Source organism: Convolutriloba macropyga, chromosome 9, assembly GCF_964194025.1.
Source record: "Convolutriloba macropyga chromosome 9, txConMacr16.3, whole genome shotgun sequence".
Classification (NCBI taxonomy): Eukaryota; Metazoa; Xenacoelomorpha; order Acoela; family Convolutidae; genus Convolutriloba; species Convolutriloba macropyga.
Genome location: NC_134476.1, coordinates 657,683 through 676,629, shown reverse-complemented (window position 1 = coordinate 676,629; position 18,947 = coordinate 657,683). Strand labels below are relative to the sequence as shown.

The following is an 18,947-nucleotide window of genomic DNA, read 5'->3' as shown; positions in this document are numbered from 1 at the left end:
GAGAGTTTTTTCTCAAAATTGTTCCATAACAATTACAGCTCATTGGAGCCAACACATACATCATTATTTTGTTCAGGGTGCTAATTCCTCAAAAAACATTTCAGTGCAGCCCCACTGTGACACCGCAGACGAAATTACCCTCTTACTCGTACATCATTTTACCCCCATATACAAATTATGCCCCTCATTCGTACAACATAATGGGGGAGAATTCAGGGAGGACTTTCGGCACTTGAAGGTACGTAATTTTGGTCAGCCAGGAAAGTCGCAAACTCAACCTACACAGTTTTTTTTTAATTTGTCCAAAAATAGGGAAAATATACTTTTCCTGGCAGTATTTTTCGGCCAGCTTCATCCCTGGCCGTCCCTCGGAAGATGCCACTTTGAAACATCTATCGTCTATGCCTTCTACCTCTTCGAAATCATCAGGGCAGTCTTTAGTAAAATGACACACAGTTCCCTCAGTTGCCGCAAAATGATCCGAAATCGTGTTAGCATCCTTGTTGGTGTCAGGGTTCAACGGAATGGCGTTTCTAAACCAATCACAGAATTTGAAAAAGATTACATCACTTAGCTTTCAGTTTTGAGGAAAAAATGATTTTTCCCCTCAAATGTGAACTGTGAAATGTGGGAGACTCATCACATACAATTCGTCAGACACAAAACTGGGGTCAACATGCCCGGGCTGAGATCACAGACATGTGTAACTTTGGGTCAGAACGAGATTTCTTTTCTAAGATTTCAGCATGAGCATAGTGAAATATGGTTCTTCTGTCGTTATCAGAAAATCCAAGAAGAGGAAAAAGATGCGGATATTGACTACTAAAGCAAATATTTCACGGAAAATGATTGTAATTGATATGGAAAGAACCGCATATTTTGAACATGTTCAAAGCTGCGCTGGAATTGTAGTCCAGCACTATATTGTCATAGCGGAGTACTAATAATTCTGGCAAAGTTTTTTTGTTCTTTCGAAAACTTTTTTTCTTTTTCCACATATACCAACGCTGTTTTGCTGCACCTAAAACAAGACCTTTTTTTTGTTTAAATTGTCCTATGGAGTTTTATTGTGATCATATGGTACCCTAAAGAGGTCATTTTATGAAGGGGACACATTTTGTAAAACCTCGAGCATAAGTCATATGGTTTCCTCAAAATCAGCATAAATCATCAGCCACCTGGGGTTGAGTGGTTAAATTTTTCCATCTAGAGAACCCTAAGAAAATGTAGGAAATTTAGTTATCTGATTTGACAAGCACCGCGTCCTGGTTTTTCTTCAACCAACAAATTGCGTAAGAAAGCACAGGGAAATATGAATTACGAGTTAGTTCTATTCGAAACACAATCTATCGGACCAGAAACATGATCGAAAGCGTAACATGATAAACGTAGAGAAAAGTTCAGCTGCAAGGCTGTCATTGAGACGCTTTGCACTTGTTGAAAACTAACACAAGATAAGAAAAAAAATATTTTATAAATTTTTTCTGATCTCAAAATAATGTTTTTCTTCTATAAGTTCTATAAGTTATATTTTTTTCGTTCTAAATTATTGACAAAATAAAATAACGCTTGTCAATTATTGTACAGTAGTTCTTTACCATAAGTTACACGCTCTTTACAATAATTTACAAATTCTTTTTGATCATATCACCTATCTGATTTTGCCTTAAATTCGGCCTTTGGTTTTTGTATTGTCATATTTTGGGCTGATTTGTGCTTCTATTTTTGGAACAAAATCAATTCAAATTCAAATTTTACTGAAATCTTCTTCCTCCAAATTTACAAGTAAGTTTAGTGCTGGTATTCAAGCTAAACTGTGTGGCCAAATTAATTTTGTGTAAAAACTGGGGAATTTCATATTTGAAACGTTTCGAAGACAAAAACACACGTTTTTTTTTTGTAAAATTTTATCCTGCCATGAGAAACTAGTTTTCTTTGTCTTCCATGGTCATTTAGCCTAAAGAGGAGTAAAATGGAGCAAGATCAGTTTCCGATGTATGATCAGTGCTTTCATTGTTTTTTATAATACTTTCAGCTATCTTGATTTAAAGTTAGAACTATTTTTCCTAAAAGAAGCCACCCTTATTTGTTCGGGGGAGCCTCAAGGTATCCATCTTCGCCGCGCGTCCTGTTGGTGATCGTTAAAAACCTGTGCCCTAGTAGGCGGCTTCTCGACGGCCTTCTTATAAAAATTGTGTACTCTGTGCATACTGAAATGTTTGCAATTAAGAAAAAACAAGTTGTAATGGAAAATAGTTTTTTAAAATGTTATATAAGATTTCTGAAAGAAAAAGTGTCCAGCTGTTGAACAGTTTCTCGTGTTTTTTCTGCTATTCACTTTGCTTTCTTGATTTTCTAGCCATCAATTTAACAAAAAATTTAGTTGTTTTTACTGGAAATTCTAATTACTAAAGTGGTTCTGTTAAATTTACATTTCTAGACATCTATCTGAGCATTTATCTGAACTCCATTGAATTCAACATACCTGAGCGCTAGTTAAAAAATCTCTTATTCTCATCTAAACTTTGAATTTAATTTAGTCGATGTGTCTGCTAAAATGATGGTAAAAAATTAAGGAATCACTGGGGAAATATCAGATTTAGTTCGTATAAATTCCAAAATTTCTCTGAAAATCATAAGAGCACAATGTTGGAGAAAGTGTTTGATCTAGCTGCCACATTTTATAAAACCAACAATGCATGGAATGAGTAATGTGTATATGGCCGCAGCCGTGCCAATGAGCCACGATCTGCGGCCATATAGACATTACTTTATTTCCCTTTGTTTTATCTACAATATTTCCCTTTACATTCCCTCAAAATCTATCATTTCATGTCTCACTTATACCAATCGACTAGTAATGACTTAAGCTGGTAGTTAACCGTTGTCAGACGGATAGTTCGGGTACAATCCCCACTGACTCCAGTGGACGTATCCCAGATACTAGTGTAACTAGTGAGAACGTGTAACAAGCACGTAAAACCAACTTGCGAAAATAACTTGATTATGAAAACCAGCTTAACTCATTTGTATTTTGTTATTTTTTGCAAGACTTTGAATAAAAATTTATTATCTGCGAAGCAGCTTCACTGATATTGAAACATGGTCGAAGACCAATAAAACCTAAACTCACCATTACAACCTTTAATACCTTTATCATCAAATGGATCAATACCTATCTTGTATTGTGTTTTTGTTTCTAAATGATGTTTTTTACTATCAATAGTATAATTAGTTAAATATTTATCATTCGCATCATATATAGCATTAGTATAATCTTCAATTGTAGTTTGGTTTTTAATAGTATCATTGAGTATTTCGTCTTTCATTTTACATAACTCCGAGTTATGTAATATGCCACTTATCTTTTTCATTTTTTTTCTACAGTACTATCTAAAGGAGCATTTATGTTTATGAATGTACTATCAGTATCTGTATAATGATAAATAAAATCTAACTCTTTCTCAAAATATTAATATATAGCTTTATACATAAAATGTTTAGCTTTCTCTAATATAACAAAACCAATATAATTAAACTTATCTAACTTAACACTACCTCTTGTGTTAGGTAAAGCCATTAGTTCATCATCAAACTCTACAGCATACTTAAAACCAAAATTTTTCACTAATTTTATATATCTATCCACATCATAAACTAACTCTACATCTCTTTTTTTTCTGAATATAAAACTCAATATAAGGTTTTAACTACTCTTTTTTACTATACTCTAACTTTTGCTTAATTGTAACATCTTCCAACCTCAAACCTTTACTTAAATACCAATCAAAGATCTCTTCATAAACTACATAGTCTGCGTTATCCGATAACTTTAACAGCATCATTTCATTTGGTTTGTATCTTGTAAATTTTCATTTTGAGAGTCTGTAAACTGATCACTGTTAGCCTTTGTCTTGAAAGAATGGATACTTCTTTGTTTTTTTGTTTCAACTCATCATTATACTTTACATCAATGGTATAGATATGGCCTGTAAAAATACTAGAACTAGTGTAATTACTATCTGCGAAGCCAGTTTCTGGATCATCACACTCTTTAATTTCACCAGTAGGTAAAGCTTGCACAATAGCAGAGAAAAATAATGAATTGAAGTCTAAGTAATTAAAACAATTCTCTTTACCTCTATACTCAGGATCTACTTCTTTATTTTTATTTTCAATATGACAATCAACTAATACTGACGCTAACCCACCTCTAACACCATGCTGTTTTGTATCATAAATATTCACTGTGTTTTCTTAATACTTTTTCAGTCTAACATTAATATATTTCAATCCACATAACCAAGCTAATCCAGGAGTAGAATATGTGTAATAAGGATCTATTTCATAATATTCTGAACACTTATCTCTGAACCTTTCAAAAACATCCACTGATAATAATATATCAATTTTAAGATATAACATCATATAATCTTTTATTTTTTTTTCAAATCCACTCCTTCCAACATTCTAATGCTTGCTTATACTCTTCATTATTAATACACCTTTTTTTCAAATTAAAATAGGATACTTCCTCAGGTGGTAATAGTGTTTCATTAAGTTTATCTATACTATCTTACCATTCATATGGGAATATATATTTTCGTCTCTCTAACTCAATTTTGTTCATTGCTACACACTCTTTATCACTCAATGTCTTACTTATGGCATTTAAGTTAAGTGGATGGAAGAACCTAAACATATCTAATGCTTTAGCATGACCCATATCAATACAAACATAATTCTCGTCAGTTTTTGTTAATATTTTAAGTCTAATCTTCTTTGCTAGTTTAGTTATAAACAGGTGGTTATCATAATTAGTAGAACTAAACAAATGTTGTTACAAAATTATTCTTAGCTTGGAGGATACACTTATTGTGAGCATATCCTCTAAATTTACCATTTGGGTGATCATGATCTCTAACAATGTCTTCACTATTTTAATCGTTACAATAATAACATTTAATAAATAATGGAGTAATACTATCTTCTTTTAATAGAATATTTATACTACATATATATTTAAGTAATTTATTATAATAAATCATCCAACCTATAAACCAATAAGCTAAATCTTCTATAATAATCTTTTCATACTTATCTTCTAGTATATCAGGATAGTCACTTTTGATATATAAACTACAAGCAATAGGAATGTGTTTTCTGTTTTTTATTACACATTCAAAATTATATTACATAGCAATTAGTACTCTGCTTTTTTTAGTGGAACCTATCAATATAATCATCATAGATAATCAACATGATGGAATGTTCTTCTTCCAATATTATTACACAATTCTAATTTTTTTAAATGCATTTTCAGTTCGAAATGACACACAACACTTTAGACATGGATAACATTTATGACTAGATGATCTTAAAAAGAATGATGCATCTTTACATAGGAAATAATGATTATCCCAGTATAATATATTACACCCTTTAGGATCATCATGATTGATTAATAAAGGATTAGTAGTTTTGTTTTTATTTATATTAAACACATTAATTAATACTTTATCTTTTTTAACTCTTGTATTTTCTTTTAATCTTTTTATGCATTAGAAGGTGGAAGGTTTGGTAATTTTATCTCCTTAATATATTCAGGTTTATTTTAGTTACTAACTCTATTGGTATGGTCTTTAGCAGGATGTAGATAAGCAAGTAAACATAGTATACAATTATTATCAGTATTCTTTATATTAAGTTTTTATCTAGATGTGAATGGTAACTCAGGAGTAAATCCATCACTAGGATAAAAACTGTGTATATACATAGTTCTTTTAACAAATCTTTGCATGCTCCAATCAGATTGTTTCATATCTTGTTCTTGCATTCTAATCTCAAGTTCACTATTCATCATATCCAAGTCATAAGGTCCATTATATTGTCTAGTCATAAGTCTAAATGTGAATTCATTTTCTTCTAACTTATCATCTGTTGGTTTTGTATACCTTACTACATCAAAGGTGTTAAACTTATTGGGGATGTAAGTTTTACATTGTCTCCAATACTTCATAATTAGCACTTTTATCAATATTTGATTATACTTCACTAGTTATCATTATTTGATTATTGTCATCTAATCCTAACTCATTAACTTCCTCTCTCAAGATTCAGTCAGCTAGTTTTTTCTGTTTGACATTTTCTTTATGTTCACCTAGTTCATTGTGTTTATTTTTATTGTTATATCTAAGGTTACATATATAGCAATAGCCCGTTCTATCTTTAGTTATATTATTATCAGCGAAACTGCTTTGCAGATCCTTATATTTACCCACAACATTATCTAGATGTATCTTTGTTTTTAAATGATTATTCACACTATATTGACTTAGAGTAGACTTGAATGTTACACATTCAAATTTACTCCCATTTTTATTATTTCCCCATTATTTAATCCTATGGTTTAATGTTTTTATATGTTTTTTATATTCAGTATTATTATCTAGATACATGTCACAACTATCACAATATTTTATTCCCTCTAGTTCAGGATACTGTTTATCTAACTTTTGTTCTATACCTTCATTAGTAATTTTCACTCCAGTCTCATTAGCACTCTCAATAATTTTATTTCTATTATATACTCGCTCATTTTTTTATGTTTAAGTGATTAAATGTGTCTAGAATAATTCCTTTGGTTTAACTCCTGATTACAATCTTCACATCTAATCTGATTAGTATTTTTTTTGGTTTTTCAACATAGACAATATCATCAGATGAATCTGAATCTTTAGATGAATCTGAACCTGAATCAGAATCTTCAGATGATTCTCCATCTGGAATGTATTTTGCTTCCGTCGATCGCATTGACTCACGCATATCCTACTTTCGTTGTTTTGATTTTTCAGCCTATTCATCATATGACTCCTTTATCTCTTCATTTGTTTGATAAATTCTTCTGATTGATTCCAAAGCTTTTTTCACTTCCTCCTTTTGTTTTTCTTCATCTATTGGTTTGTTTTCTTCCCTTACTTTGTTTTTATTTAACAACATTTAGGTCGCCATGCTAGCAAAACTAGATTGAGCTTGCTCACTTCTAGATTGAGCTTGAGCAGTACTTGATTGAATTTGTCCACTTTCAAATTGGACTTTTTTTCACTTTGTGATTGGACTTGTTCACTTGCAAATTGAGTGTTTCCGTCGAAATCTCGCACACTCATTTTTATAGGACAATTTTCCAAATAATAATTTTTATATAAAGTTTCACATTTAAAAAAATGACTAGTACTAAGCGCAATAAATGTAAAAACAAGGCGTGGTGTTGGAGTTGTGATATGTGTCAAAGTAAACCTTTCCTATGTTTTCTATATAATGAAACTATAACATATAGAGAGAGACAAGATCATATGCTTGTACGCTGTAATGATCCTAATCAATGTTTAGTATGTAGAAAGTGTAAAGTGAATAAACATATCTCTCACTATAGATTTAAACATTACACTTGTAAGGTATGCTTGCATCTCAAAAGATATAGAGTTGGTCATACTAAAGAAACATTCTTAGAACATGTAGAGAAATTTAATATTGAAATTTCATCCTAATAAAATGTTACTTGTGTTCCCGTAAATTATTATGTTATTATTCATTATTATAATTTTGCATTGGAATTATGATAATTATTCTGATTAAAGGAAGAGATATAAATATAGGAAAAATGTACCAAAACCATTTAAAATGAAAAAAAAAACATAACTTTTTTTATGGTCCATCTAATTCAGGCAAAACAACATTTAAAAAAGATTATTGTGGTTTGCAAGGTAGTGTTAATATATTCTGTATCGATACCGATGATCCGAAGGGTTATAACATATACCTTATTGATGATCTAAAACTATAAGATAATATAGAAAACTTTGCTAATAGTCTTATTATATTTGATGATATGGGAGAAAACATTAGATCACCAGCTATAGATTCATCATATTCTAAAGGTAGACATCACAATTCTAATACAATATGTTTAGGCTATACTGTAACGGATTTAAATACTAAAGCAAGAGAGAACACACCAGCTGTATTACTTCAAAAAGTTCACAACAGTTATTTGCAAGAGTACAAGAGAAAATCATTTAAAATTGATTCTAATCTAGATAGATTTAAACATTATAAATATGGTATAATAAATTATAGTACTATTGGTGACTATTATATTGTATTAGATAAAGATAAAAGTGTTGTATATGATTCTAGAATTGTTGATCTTGATATTGAGAATTATATTGATTATACTGAGTTTAAAGAAATAGAATTCAATATATTAAGTAGAGATTTAATAGATAGACAGTTTGAACCAATACATATTAAACCAAATGAGTTAATGTTCTAATTTGAAGAATATTTAAAACTTAAAGGAATAAAAAAAACCATTTAATTTTTCTAAAACATATACTAAACTATAAGTTATATTAACTGAGATACATAGCCGATATTATGCTATATTTGGTGTAATTAGTATATTTGCAAATAGTTACTTTAAAGAAAATGGTACAAATAATATTAATGATAATATTAATGGCATAGATATAATGAACATAGATAGGGCCACGATTAGATTAAGAGATGGAAAGAAGTTGACAATAGGTTATGTTATATTTAATAATAAAAATGAAACATTAGAAATACTATCTTACTTGGTTGTTGTCTTGTTTCTATTTATGCATCCCATAATGTTATTAATTCTCCTCCTAAAAATCTCATTAATAATTAAAGAATGCAATATTGAAGTTGATGATAGTGGTGATCATCCAGATCATAAACTAATGATACATTATAATAATTTACATTAAAAATTAGTTGGTAGATGTAAGATATTTATACAAAAACTATACAGTGGTTATCATTTTAAGGATAAATTTAAAGATAATCGTACATGTGCTATAAGATCAGTAAATAGTTTTATTGATCATACTGATATTAATAATACTGATAATGATGATAATATTGGTAAAGATAACTATGATTTAAATAAGATTTTAAATGATCTGAAAGATAACATTATAGAGGGTTTAAAAAATTAAATAGAAAATGATTTAAAACCAGAAATTGTAAATGATTTAAAAACAAAAATTATTAATGACTTTACATCAGAAACTAATTTTAAGAAGAAATGTAATGAAACTGAAACAACTAGAATTTGTTGTGTATGTAAAATTGAAAAGAAAAGAGATTGGTTTTATAAAACTGGAGGTTTATGTGAATAATGTTGTTACGAAAAAGTTTCATGTCCATCATTTAATATTTGGTTAATTAGATCTCCTCTTAATAAACATATAAAAAGGTCACATAATAACTAATATGTTAATTCTAGTTAAAAACTATCAATAGATTACAAATTACAAAAATTACATGGAATTACAGATTATATATTATCAAGCTAATTCCGCACGCGTGCGAAAATATTTTGAAAATATAAAATCTCTATAATATAAAATCTCGAAAACATAATTCTATGTAAATTTTGTAATTTGTAATCTATTGCTTTACTTTAACTCGAATTAAGATATTAGTTATTATGTGACCTTTTTATATGCTTATTAAGAGAAGATCTATTTAACATAACATACATGATGGACATGAAACTTTTTCTGAATAACATGCATTACATAAACCTCCAGTTTTATAAAAAAGTATCTCTTCTCTTTTCAATTTTACATAAACAACAATTTCTAGTTGTTTTAGTTTCAATAATTTTCTTCTTAATTTTAATTTTTGATTAAAACTCATTTATAATTTTTGTTTTTAAAATAATTATAATTTTTTGTTTTTAAATCATTTATATTTTCTGCTTTTAAATCAATTTTAATGTAATCTTTTAAACCCTCTATAACATTATCTTTCAGATCATTCAAAATCTTATTTAAATCGTCATTATCTTTATCAATATTATAGTCATTATCACTATTTTTAATATCAGTATAATCAATATAACTAGGTACTGCTCTTATAGCACATGCACAGTCATCTTTACATTTAACTCTAAATTGATAACCACTATATAGTTTTTGCATACATATCTTAAATCTATCAACTAATTTTTTAAGTAAATTATTATAATGTATCATTAGTTCATAATATGAATGATCACCACGATCATCATTTTCAATATTGCACTCTCTACATTTTAATGACATTAATAGGAGGAGAATTAATAACATTATGCGTTGCATAAATAGATACGAGACAATAACCCAGTATAGATATTATATCTAATGTTTCATTTTTATTATTAAATATAACATAACCTATTGTTAACGTCTTTCCAGTTCTTAATCTAATCTTTGCCATGTCCATGTTCATTATATCTATACCATTAATGTTATCATAAATATTATTTGTACCATATTTTTGATAGTAACTATATGCAAATCCAAATAAACTAATTACACCAAATATAGCGAAATATCCACTATGTATCTCAGTTAAACTGCCTTTTACTTTCGTATATGATATACAAAAATTAAATGGTTTATTTATTCCTTTAAAGTTTAAAAATTCTTCAAAATAGAACATTAACTCATTTGGTTGAATATGTGTTGGTTCAAACATTCTATCTATTAAATCTCTACTTAATATATTAAATTCTTTTCCTTTAAACTCAGTATAATCAAAATACTTCTCAATATCAATATCAACAATTCTAGAATCATAAACAACATTTCTATGTTTTTCCAGGACAATATAATAGTCACTAATAGTACTATAATTTATTATACCATTTTTATAATGTTTAATTCTATATAGATTAGAATATTTTTTAAACATCTCTTGTACCTTTTCAAAGGTTTGTTGTGAACTATTTAAAGTAATTTAAACAGCTGGCGTGTTCTCTCTTTCGTTAGTAATTAAATCTGTTACAGTATGGCCTACATATATCATATTGCTATTGTGATGTCTATTTTTAGAGCTTAATGAATCTATAGCTGGTAATCTAATGTTTTCTCCCATAGCATCAAATATAATAAGACTAATAGCAAAGTTTTCTATATTATCTAATAATTTTAAATCATCAATACCTTATACGTTATAACCCTTCCACTCATCGGTATCGATAAATCTGCCTGAATTAGATAGACCATAAATAATAATGTTATGTTGATGTTCTAGTACAACAATCCTATATCAATTAAATCTTTAATTTAAATCAGAATACTCTCATAATTCCAATAAGCATTTATAATAATGAATAATAACATAATAAATAACGGGAACACCAATTTTATTAGGTTTGAACTTCAACATTACATCTCTTTACGTGTTCTGAGAATCTTTCTTTATTATGACCCAATCTATATCTATTGAGATACAAGCACAGCCTAAAAGTGTAATGTTTAAATCTATAGTTAGAGATATCTTTATTTACTTTACAGTTTCGACAGACTAAATATTGATTAGGATCATTATAAAGAACATCCATATGATCTTGTCTCTCTATATGTTTTAGTTTCATTACATAGAAAACATAAGATAGGTCTACTTAGACACATATCACAACTCCAACACCAAGCCTTATTTTGACATTTATCGCACTTATTACTAATCATTTTTTAATTGTGAAGAGTTATATGAACAATATTATTTCAAATTTTGTTGTATAAAAATGAGTGTGCGAGATTTCGACGGAAACATTCAATTTGCAAGTGAACAAGTCCAACTTTGAAGCGGACAATCTCAATCTAGAAGTGCTCAAGCTCAATCTAGAAGTGAGTAATCTCAATCTAATTCCGCTAGCATGGCGACCCAAATTTTGTTAAATAAAAACAAAGTAAAAGAAGAAGGCAAACCAATTGGTAAAGAAAAACGAAAGGAGGAAGTGGAGAAAGCTTTAGAATCAATCAGAAGGTTTAATCAACTAAATGAACAGATAAAGGAGTCATATGATAAACAGGTTGAAAAGTCAAAAAACGAGAAGATGATATGCGTGAGTCAATGCAAAAGACTGAAGCAAACCACTTTCCAGATAAAGAATCATCTAGATTCAGATTCAGATTCATCTAAGGATTAATATTCATCTGAAGATAATGTCAATGTTAAAAAGCCTAGAATTAATTTTAATAAAATCAGATGAAAAGATTGTAATCAGGAGTTAACTCAAAAGAATTATGCTAGACACATTCAATCACCTAAAAATAAAAAGAATGAGCGAGTATATAATAGAAATTAAATTATTGAGAGTGCTAATGAGACTGGAGTGAAAGTTACTAATGAAGGTATAGAGCAAAAGTTAGATAAACAGTATCCTGAACTAGAGGGAATAAAGTATTGTGATAGTTGTGACATGTATCTAGATAATAATACTGAATATTATAAACATATAAAAACATTAAACCATAGGATTAAATAATGGGGAAATAATAAAAATGGGAGTAAGTTTGATTGTGTAACATTCAAGCCTACTCTAAGTCAATATAGTGTGACTAATCATTTAAAAACAAAGATAAATCTAGATACGGTTGAGAGTAAAGATAAGGATCTGCGAAGCAGTTTCACTGATAATAATATGACTAAAGATGGAACGGGCAATTGCGATGTATGTAACACTAGTTATAACAAGAAAAATAAACACAATGAACCAAGTGAACATAAAGAAAATGTTAAACAGAAAAAAAAACTTGCTGACGGAATGTTGAGAGAGAAGTTAATGAGTTAGGATTGTATCACAATATGAAGTATAAACAAATAATGATAACAAGTGGAAATTATGAAGAACCTAAACTCTTGAAAGTATTAGAGACAATGTATAACATACATCCCCAATTTAAGTTTTACAGCTTTGATGTAGTAAAGTATACAAAACCTACAGATGATAAGTTAGAAGAAAATGAACCCACATTTAGAAATAAGACTAGACAATATAATGGACCTTAAGACTTGGATATGAAGAAAACTGAAATTGAGACTAGAATGCAAGAACAAGAGATGAAACAATCTGGTTGGAGCATGCAAAAATTTGTTAAAAGAAGTAGGTATATAAACAGGTTTTTTCTAGTGTTGGTTGTACTACTGAGTTACTATTCAAATCTAGATATATACTTAATATAATGAAAACCGACAATAAATGCTTACTATGGTGGTTACTTGCTTATCTACATCCTGATAAAGACCATACCAAAAGAGTTAGTATTTATAATATACCTGAGTAAACTAATTGGATAAAATTTCCAAATGTTCCACCTCATCGTATCATTCTTCTTAAGATCATCTAGTCATAAATGTTATCCATGTATAGAGTGTTGTGTGTCATTTCGAACTAAAAATGCATTAAAAAGTTTAGAGTTGTGTAAAAATACTGAAAAAAGACCATTCCATCATGTTGATCATCTAAAGTTTGATAGATTCCACTATAAAAAACTGAGTACCAATTGCTCTGTATTGTGATTTTGAAGATTTTGAATGTATAATAAAAAAACAGAAAACACATTTATATTGCTTCTAGGTTATATACAAAAAGTGACTATCGTGATATACTAGAACATAAGCATGAAAAGAGTGTTGGGGAAGATGTAGTTGATTGGTTTTTAAATAGGATGAGTTATTATAATAAATTGTTTAAAGATATATTCAATGTTAATATTCCATTAAAAGATGATAGTATTACTCCATTATTTATTAACTGTTATTATTGTAACGAGTATATGGGTGGAGACACTGTTTGAGATCATGATCACCTAAATGCTAAATTTAGAGTATATGCTCACAATAAATGTAACCTCCAAGCTAAGAATTATTTTGTGCCAATATATGCATTTAATTCTACTAATCATGATAACCACCTATTTATAACTAAACTAGCAAAGAAGATTAGACTTAAAGTATAAAAAAAACTGATGAGAATTATATTTGGATTGATATGGGTCATGCTAAAGTATTTGTTTTGTTCAGGTTCCTCCATCAACTTAGCTTAGATACTATAAGTAAAACGTTGAGTGATAAAGAGTGTGTAACATTAAACAAATTTGAGTTGGAGAGACGAAAAGGTATATTCCCATATGAAAGGTTGGATAGTATAGATAAACATAATGAAACACTATTACCACCTAAGAAAGTATTCTATTTTAAGTTCAAACAATGTGGTATTACTACTAAAGAGTATAAGCAAGCATTAGACTGTTGGAACGAGTCTGGATGTGAAACATTAAATGATTATATGATGTTATATTTTAAAACTGGTGTACTATTATCAGTGGATGTATTTCAAAGTTTAAGAAATAAGTGTTTAGAATATTGTGAAACAGATCCTTGTTTCACATATTCTACTACTGGATAAACTTGGTTATGTGGATTGAATTATACTATTGTTAGACTTAAATATTATAAAGTAAATACAGTTAAAATTTAAGATACAAAACAACATGGTATTAGCTACAGTATTAGGTGAGAGTCATGTAAAAAAAAGACATAGATCCTGAGTATAGAGATAAAGAGAATTATTTTAAATACTTAGACTTCAACTCATTATATTTCTCTGCTATTGTGCAAGCTTTACCTACTGGTGAAATTAAAGTGTGTGATGATCCAGAAACTGGCTTTGCAGACAATAATCACACTAGTTCTAGTAATAATACAGGCTATATTTATACCACTGATGTAAAATATAATGATGAGTTGAAACAAAAACAAAGAAGCATCCATTCTTTCCAGAAAAGACAAAGGCTAACATTGAGCACTTTACAGACTATCAAAATGAAAATAAAAATAAAGGACACAAACCAAATTAAAAGTTGATGTTAAAGTTAACGGATAAGGCAGTCTAGGTAATTGATGGAGAGACGTTCGCTTTGTATTTAACTAAAGGTTCGAGTTTGGAAGATGTTACAATTAAGCAAAAGTTAGATTATAGTAAAAGTGAATAGTTGAAACCTTATTTTGAGTTTATTTTTCAGAAAAGAAAAGAAGCTAAATCCAAGAGAGATGTTTTTGGTGATGTATTTTTTAAGTTGATGAACAATGCCTTCTATGGAAAAACGAAAGAAAATTTGTACAATAGACAAAATGTAGATTTAATTAATGATGTGGATAGATATAAAAAAATTTAAAAAACATTAGTTTTAAATATGATGTAGAGTTTGATGATGAACTATTGGCTGTACACAAAACAAAAGATAATGTTAAGTTAGATTATAAGTAAGATAAGTAAGATAAGTTTAATTATATTGGTTTTCTTATATTAGAGAAAGCTAAACTCTTTATGTATAAAGCTATATATGAATAGTTTGAGAAAGAGTTAGATTGTAGTTATCTTTATACAGACATTGATAGTATATTCATAAACATATATTTTCCTTTAGATAGAACTAGAGAAAATGAAACGAATCAGATAAGTGGCATATTACATAACTCGGAGATAGGTAAAATGAAAGACGAAATACCTAATGATACTATTATAGAAGCCTGTTTCCTTAAAGCTAAAGCATATTGTTTTAATACAGATAAGGGAGAAGAAGAGAAAGTTAAATGGTATAACCAAGGCTACTATTGAAAAACAAATTACAATTGAAGATTATACTATTGCTCTATATGATGCAAAGTAAATATGTAATTAATTGTACTATTGATAGTAAAAAACATCATTTAGAAACAAAAGAACAATACAAGATAGCTATTGATCCATTGTATGATAAAGGTATTAAAGGTTGTAATGGTGAGTTCAGGTTTTATGTTTCAATATCAGTGAAGCTGCTTCGCAGATAATCAATTTTTTATATAAATTTTATCAAAAAATAAAACAAAATACAAATGAGTTAAGCTGATTTTTTTAATCAAGATATTTTTGCAAGTTGGTTTACGTGCTTGTTACACGGTCTCACTAGTTACACTAGTATCTGGGATACGTCCACTGGAGTCAGTTGGGGTAGAACCCGAACTATCCGTCTGATAACGGTTAGTTACCAGCTTAACTCAATACTAGTGGATTGCACTAAGTGGGACAGGAAGTGATAGATTTTGAGGGAATATAGAGAGAAATATAGTGGATAAAACAAAGGGAAATTAAGTAATGTGTATATGGCCGCAGATCGTGGCTCATTGACACGGCTGCGGCCATATACACATTACTGAAGTGATAGACGCAATCAAACAAATAATATTATTGCAATTCAACACGGGTCACTGTATTTGTTTTGAAAATGTTTCAAAGATTACAAAATAGAGACCAAATTACGCAAAGCAAAAAGTTTAAAAATTTTGATCAACCAAAAATAGCTGAAAATTTCAGCTAGATTTTACGCCTTGATGTGAAACTTAAGCCATGTAGGCAAATTGCAGTCAACAAAAAACAAATATATGGATTGAAACACAAAATAGAAACATCTTATATGATAAAAAGGAAGTTTTGCGTTCTGGTTCTTCTCGTTATTTCAATTTGCACACTGCATTGGTTCAGTCTGTTTATGTTTCATAATTTTTGTCTGATGCGATAACAGATTTTTGGCAGCTAGAAAGATACTTGCAATGAATTTTTCAGTTATCACTCAAAAGATGATTTTTAAGATTTACGACCGGAAATCTTTAATATATATATATATATATATATATATATATATATATATATATATATAAATATATTTATCAAAAACTTCATTATAAAGAAACAATCATTCAACAGTATGATCTAAATGTGACTAATAAGCATCAAGCAACTAGAATTAAGGACGAATCGAACTCACTTATAGATTACATTATTATTGATGAAAACGAACCCCTTCTTTATAATGAAATTTTTGACTCACCAATACAAACAGATCATTTTGCTCAATTGATCATTCCTGCCACAAAACTTAGCAAGAACAAAGTAATTAAAAAACAAATTTATGATAAAACGAATTACAACCCAAAAGATTTTAAACATTCTATCAAGCAATTAAATTGGGAAATTTTTTACTGCTCTACAGTTCCAAGTGAAATGCTAAGTACATTTGAGCAAAATCTTGAACAGCAAATACTCCTCCATGCGCCAATAAAAACAATTTTTATAAGAAACAACAAATCACAGTTTTCCCTTGCCAAACGGTTCATTTCAAAAAACACACGTAACAAAAATCTGCTTAGAGGGCAATACCTCAATTCAGAATCTTTCCACGAGTTTTTCAAATTGAAAGCCGAAGTGTGCGCTGGCTATGAAAAAGACTTTGAAAAATTTCATAAACAATTAATTGAAAGCTCAACTTCAGAGCGCAAGAAATGGAATTTGATCAGCGAAGTAAGAAACTCCGTGAAAACGACAACTACGGTATACTCTTTAAAAAACTCTTTCAATGAATTTATTACAGAAAAAACTAAAATAGCCAGCTTACTTAATTTAATATTCAGCAAATTAGGAGAATTTCTTGAACGTAGAAACTATACTGTAGATCTGCCTATGGTTAGGCAAAAAAACACCTTTTCTTTTAGATTTGTTACTAAGTTTTAATGTCTTAAAACGCTTCTTGCTCTTGGAAAATTCAAACCATTGGGTCCTTCTACCATTCCCTCATGGGCATTGCGAGACGCAGCTAGTGAACTAGCTGAGCCTATTTGTTTTCTTTTGAATGAATTTATAAAAACAGAAACATTCCCTGCTGAACTCAAAAGAGCCGACATCACTCCACTTTTTAAAAAAGCAGACCTTGATGATCCTCTAAACTATCGACCAATTTCGTTAACACCAGCATTAGCAAAAGTTTTTGAATCTCTTATTAAACAACAAATCGATGAATATGTTCATAAGAATGCCCTGCTTTCTAAAACACAGTTTGGTGTCAGAAAAAAATTTCTACAACAGATGCTCTCGTTTATTTAACTGAAAAAATACGATGCAACAAAAACGAGAAAAAATTACTGCAGCGACGTTTTTAGATCTATCAAAAGCTTTTGACTCCATTAATCACAAGCTCATGATTCAAAAGCTTTCCATTCTTGGATTTTCGATACCAGCTCAAAAACTAATTACGAGCCATCTTTCAAACAGAACACAAAGAGTCATAATCAATAATGTTAAATCAGGTTGGATTGAAGTGGCTCAAGGAGTTCCGCAGGGAACAGTCTTAGGTCCACTCTTGTTCAATCTATATGTTAACGATCTTAGCAACTTTTTGTCATGTGAAACAATACAGTACGCAGATGACACAGTACTTTTACGCTCTCATGATGAAGCTCTCAAATGCAAAGACGAGCTTGAGAAGGCCATAGAAAAATGCATACAATTTTTTAAACTGCATCACCTCAAGATCAATCCGGATAAAACAGAGTTTATTATTTTTGGTAGCTCTAATCCTCATGACGAAACGACATTAAAAGTGGGAGACAAATTAATAAGTTCGAAAGCGGAAATCAAATATCTCGGTGTTAATATTGACAAAGACCTCTAACATCAAAAACAAGTAGAAATTCTTTTGTCAAAAAAGGCCCAGGGCATTAAAGGCATATATGCACTCAGGAACATAATACCCACTGGTTACAAAAAAACTATTTTGAACGCTTTTGTTCTCAGTCATGTTCGATATTCTTCTGTTTTACTTGCAACCATCAATCAAAATCTTATAACGACATTAGAAAAGCAGTTAAATTGGGCCATCAAAGCTTGTTTTCACAGACAGAAATTTGACTCATCCTCAGATCTTAAAATGAACCTTGGTATACTACCTATTTCTTTGTTTTTTGATTACAGGGCTGCCACTTACTGCCATAGTATCAGGAATAAAAAAAAGAAGCCTGCCTTCTCAAGCTCAGCTTTGAAATTACCAACCGCAAGTTTTTACATACACGAGCAAACTCAAAAAATTTTTACCCAGACAATTTCAAAATGCAATTTTCATGAAAAAAGTATTATTAAAAGAGGTATACTACAGCACAATTCTTTCCCAAGAAATTATTTGTCAATGTCATACAGTCTTGCAAAGAAGAAATGTAAGCTGTTTTTTCTTAATGAATACAAGAAGGACCCAAATAAAACCCAACATGGATCAATT

General features: G+C 29.4%; 1 protein-coding gene across 1 annotated transcript in view; it reads right to left on the bottom strand.

The window, feature by feature from the left end:
- The window catches only part of LOC142345916 (uncharacterized), a 45,724-nt gene that overhangs the window by 23,902 nt on the left and 2,875 nt on the right, over positions 1-18,947 (bottom strand). The window contains exon 2 of the mRNA XM_075398366.1: positions 324-533. Coding sequence (XP_075254481.1) covers positions 324-533 — 210 coding nt within the window. The remainder of the gene's footprint in view (positions 1-323; positions 534-18,947) is intronic.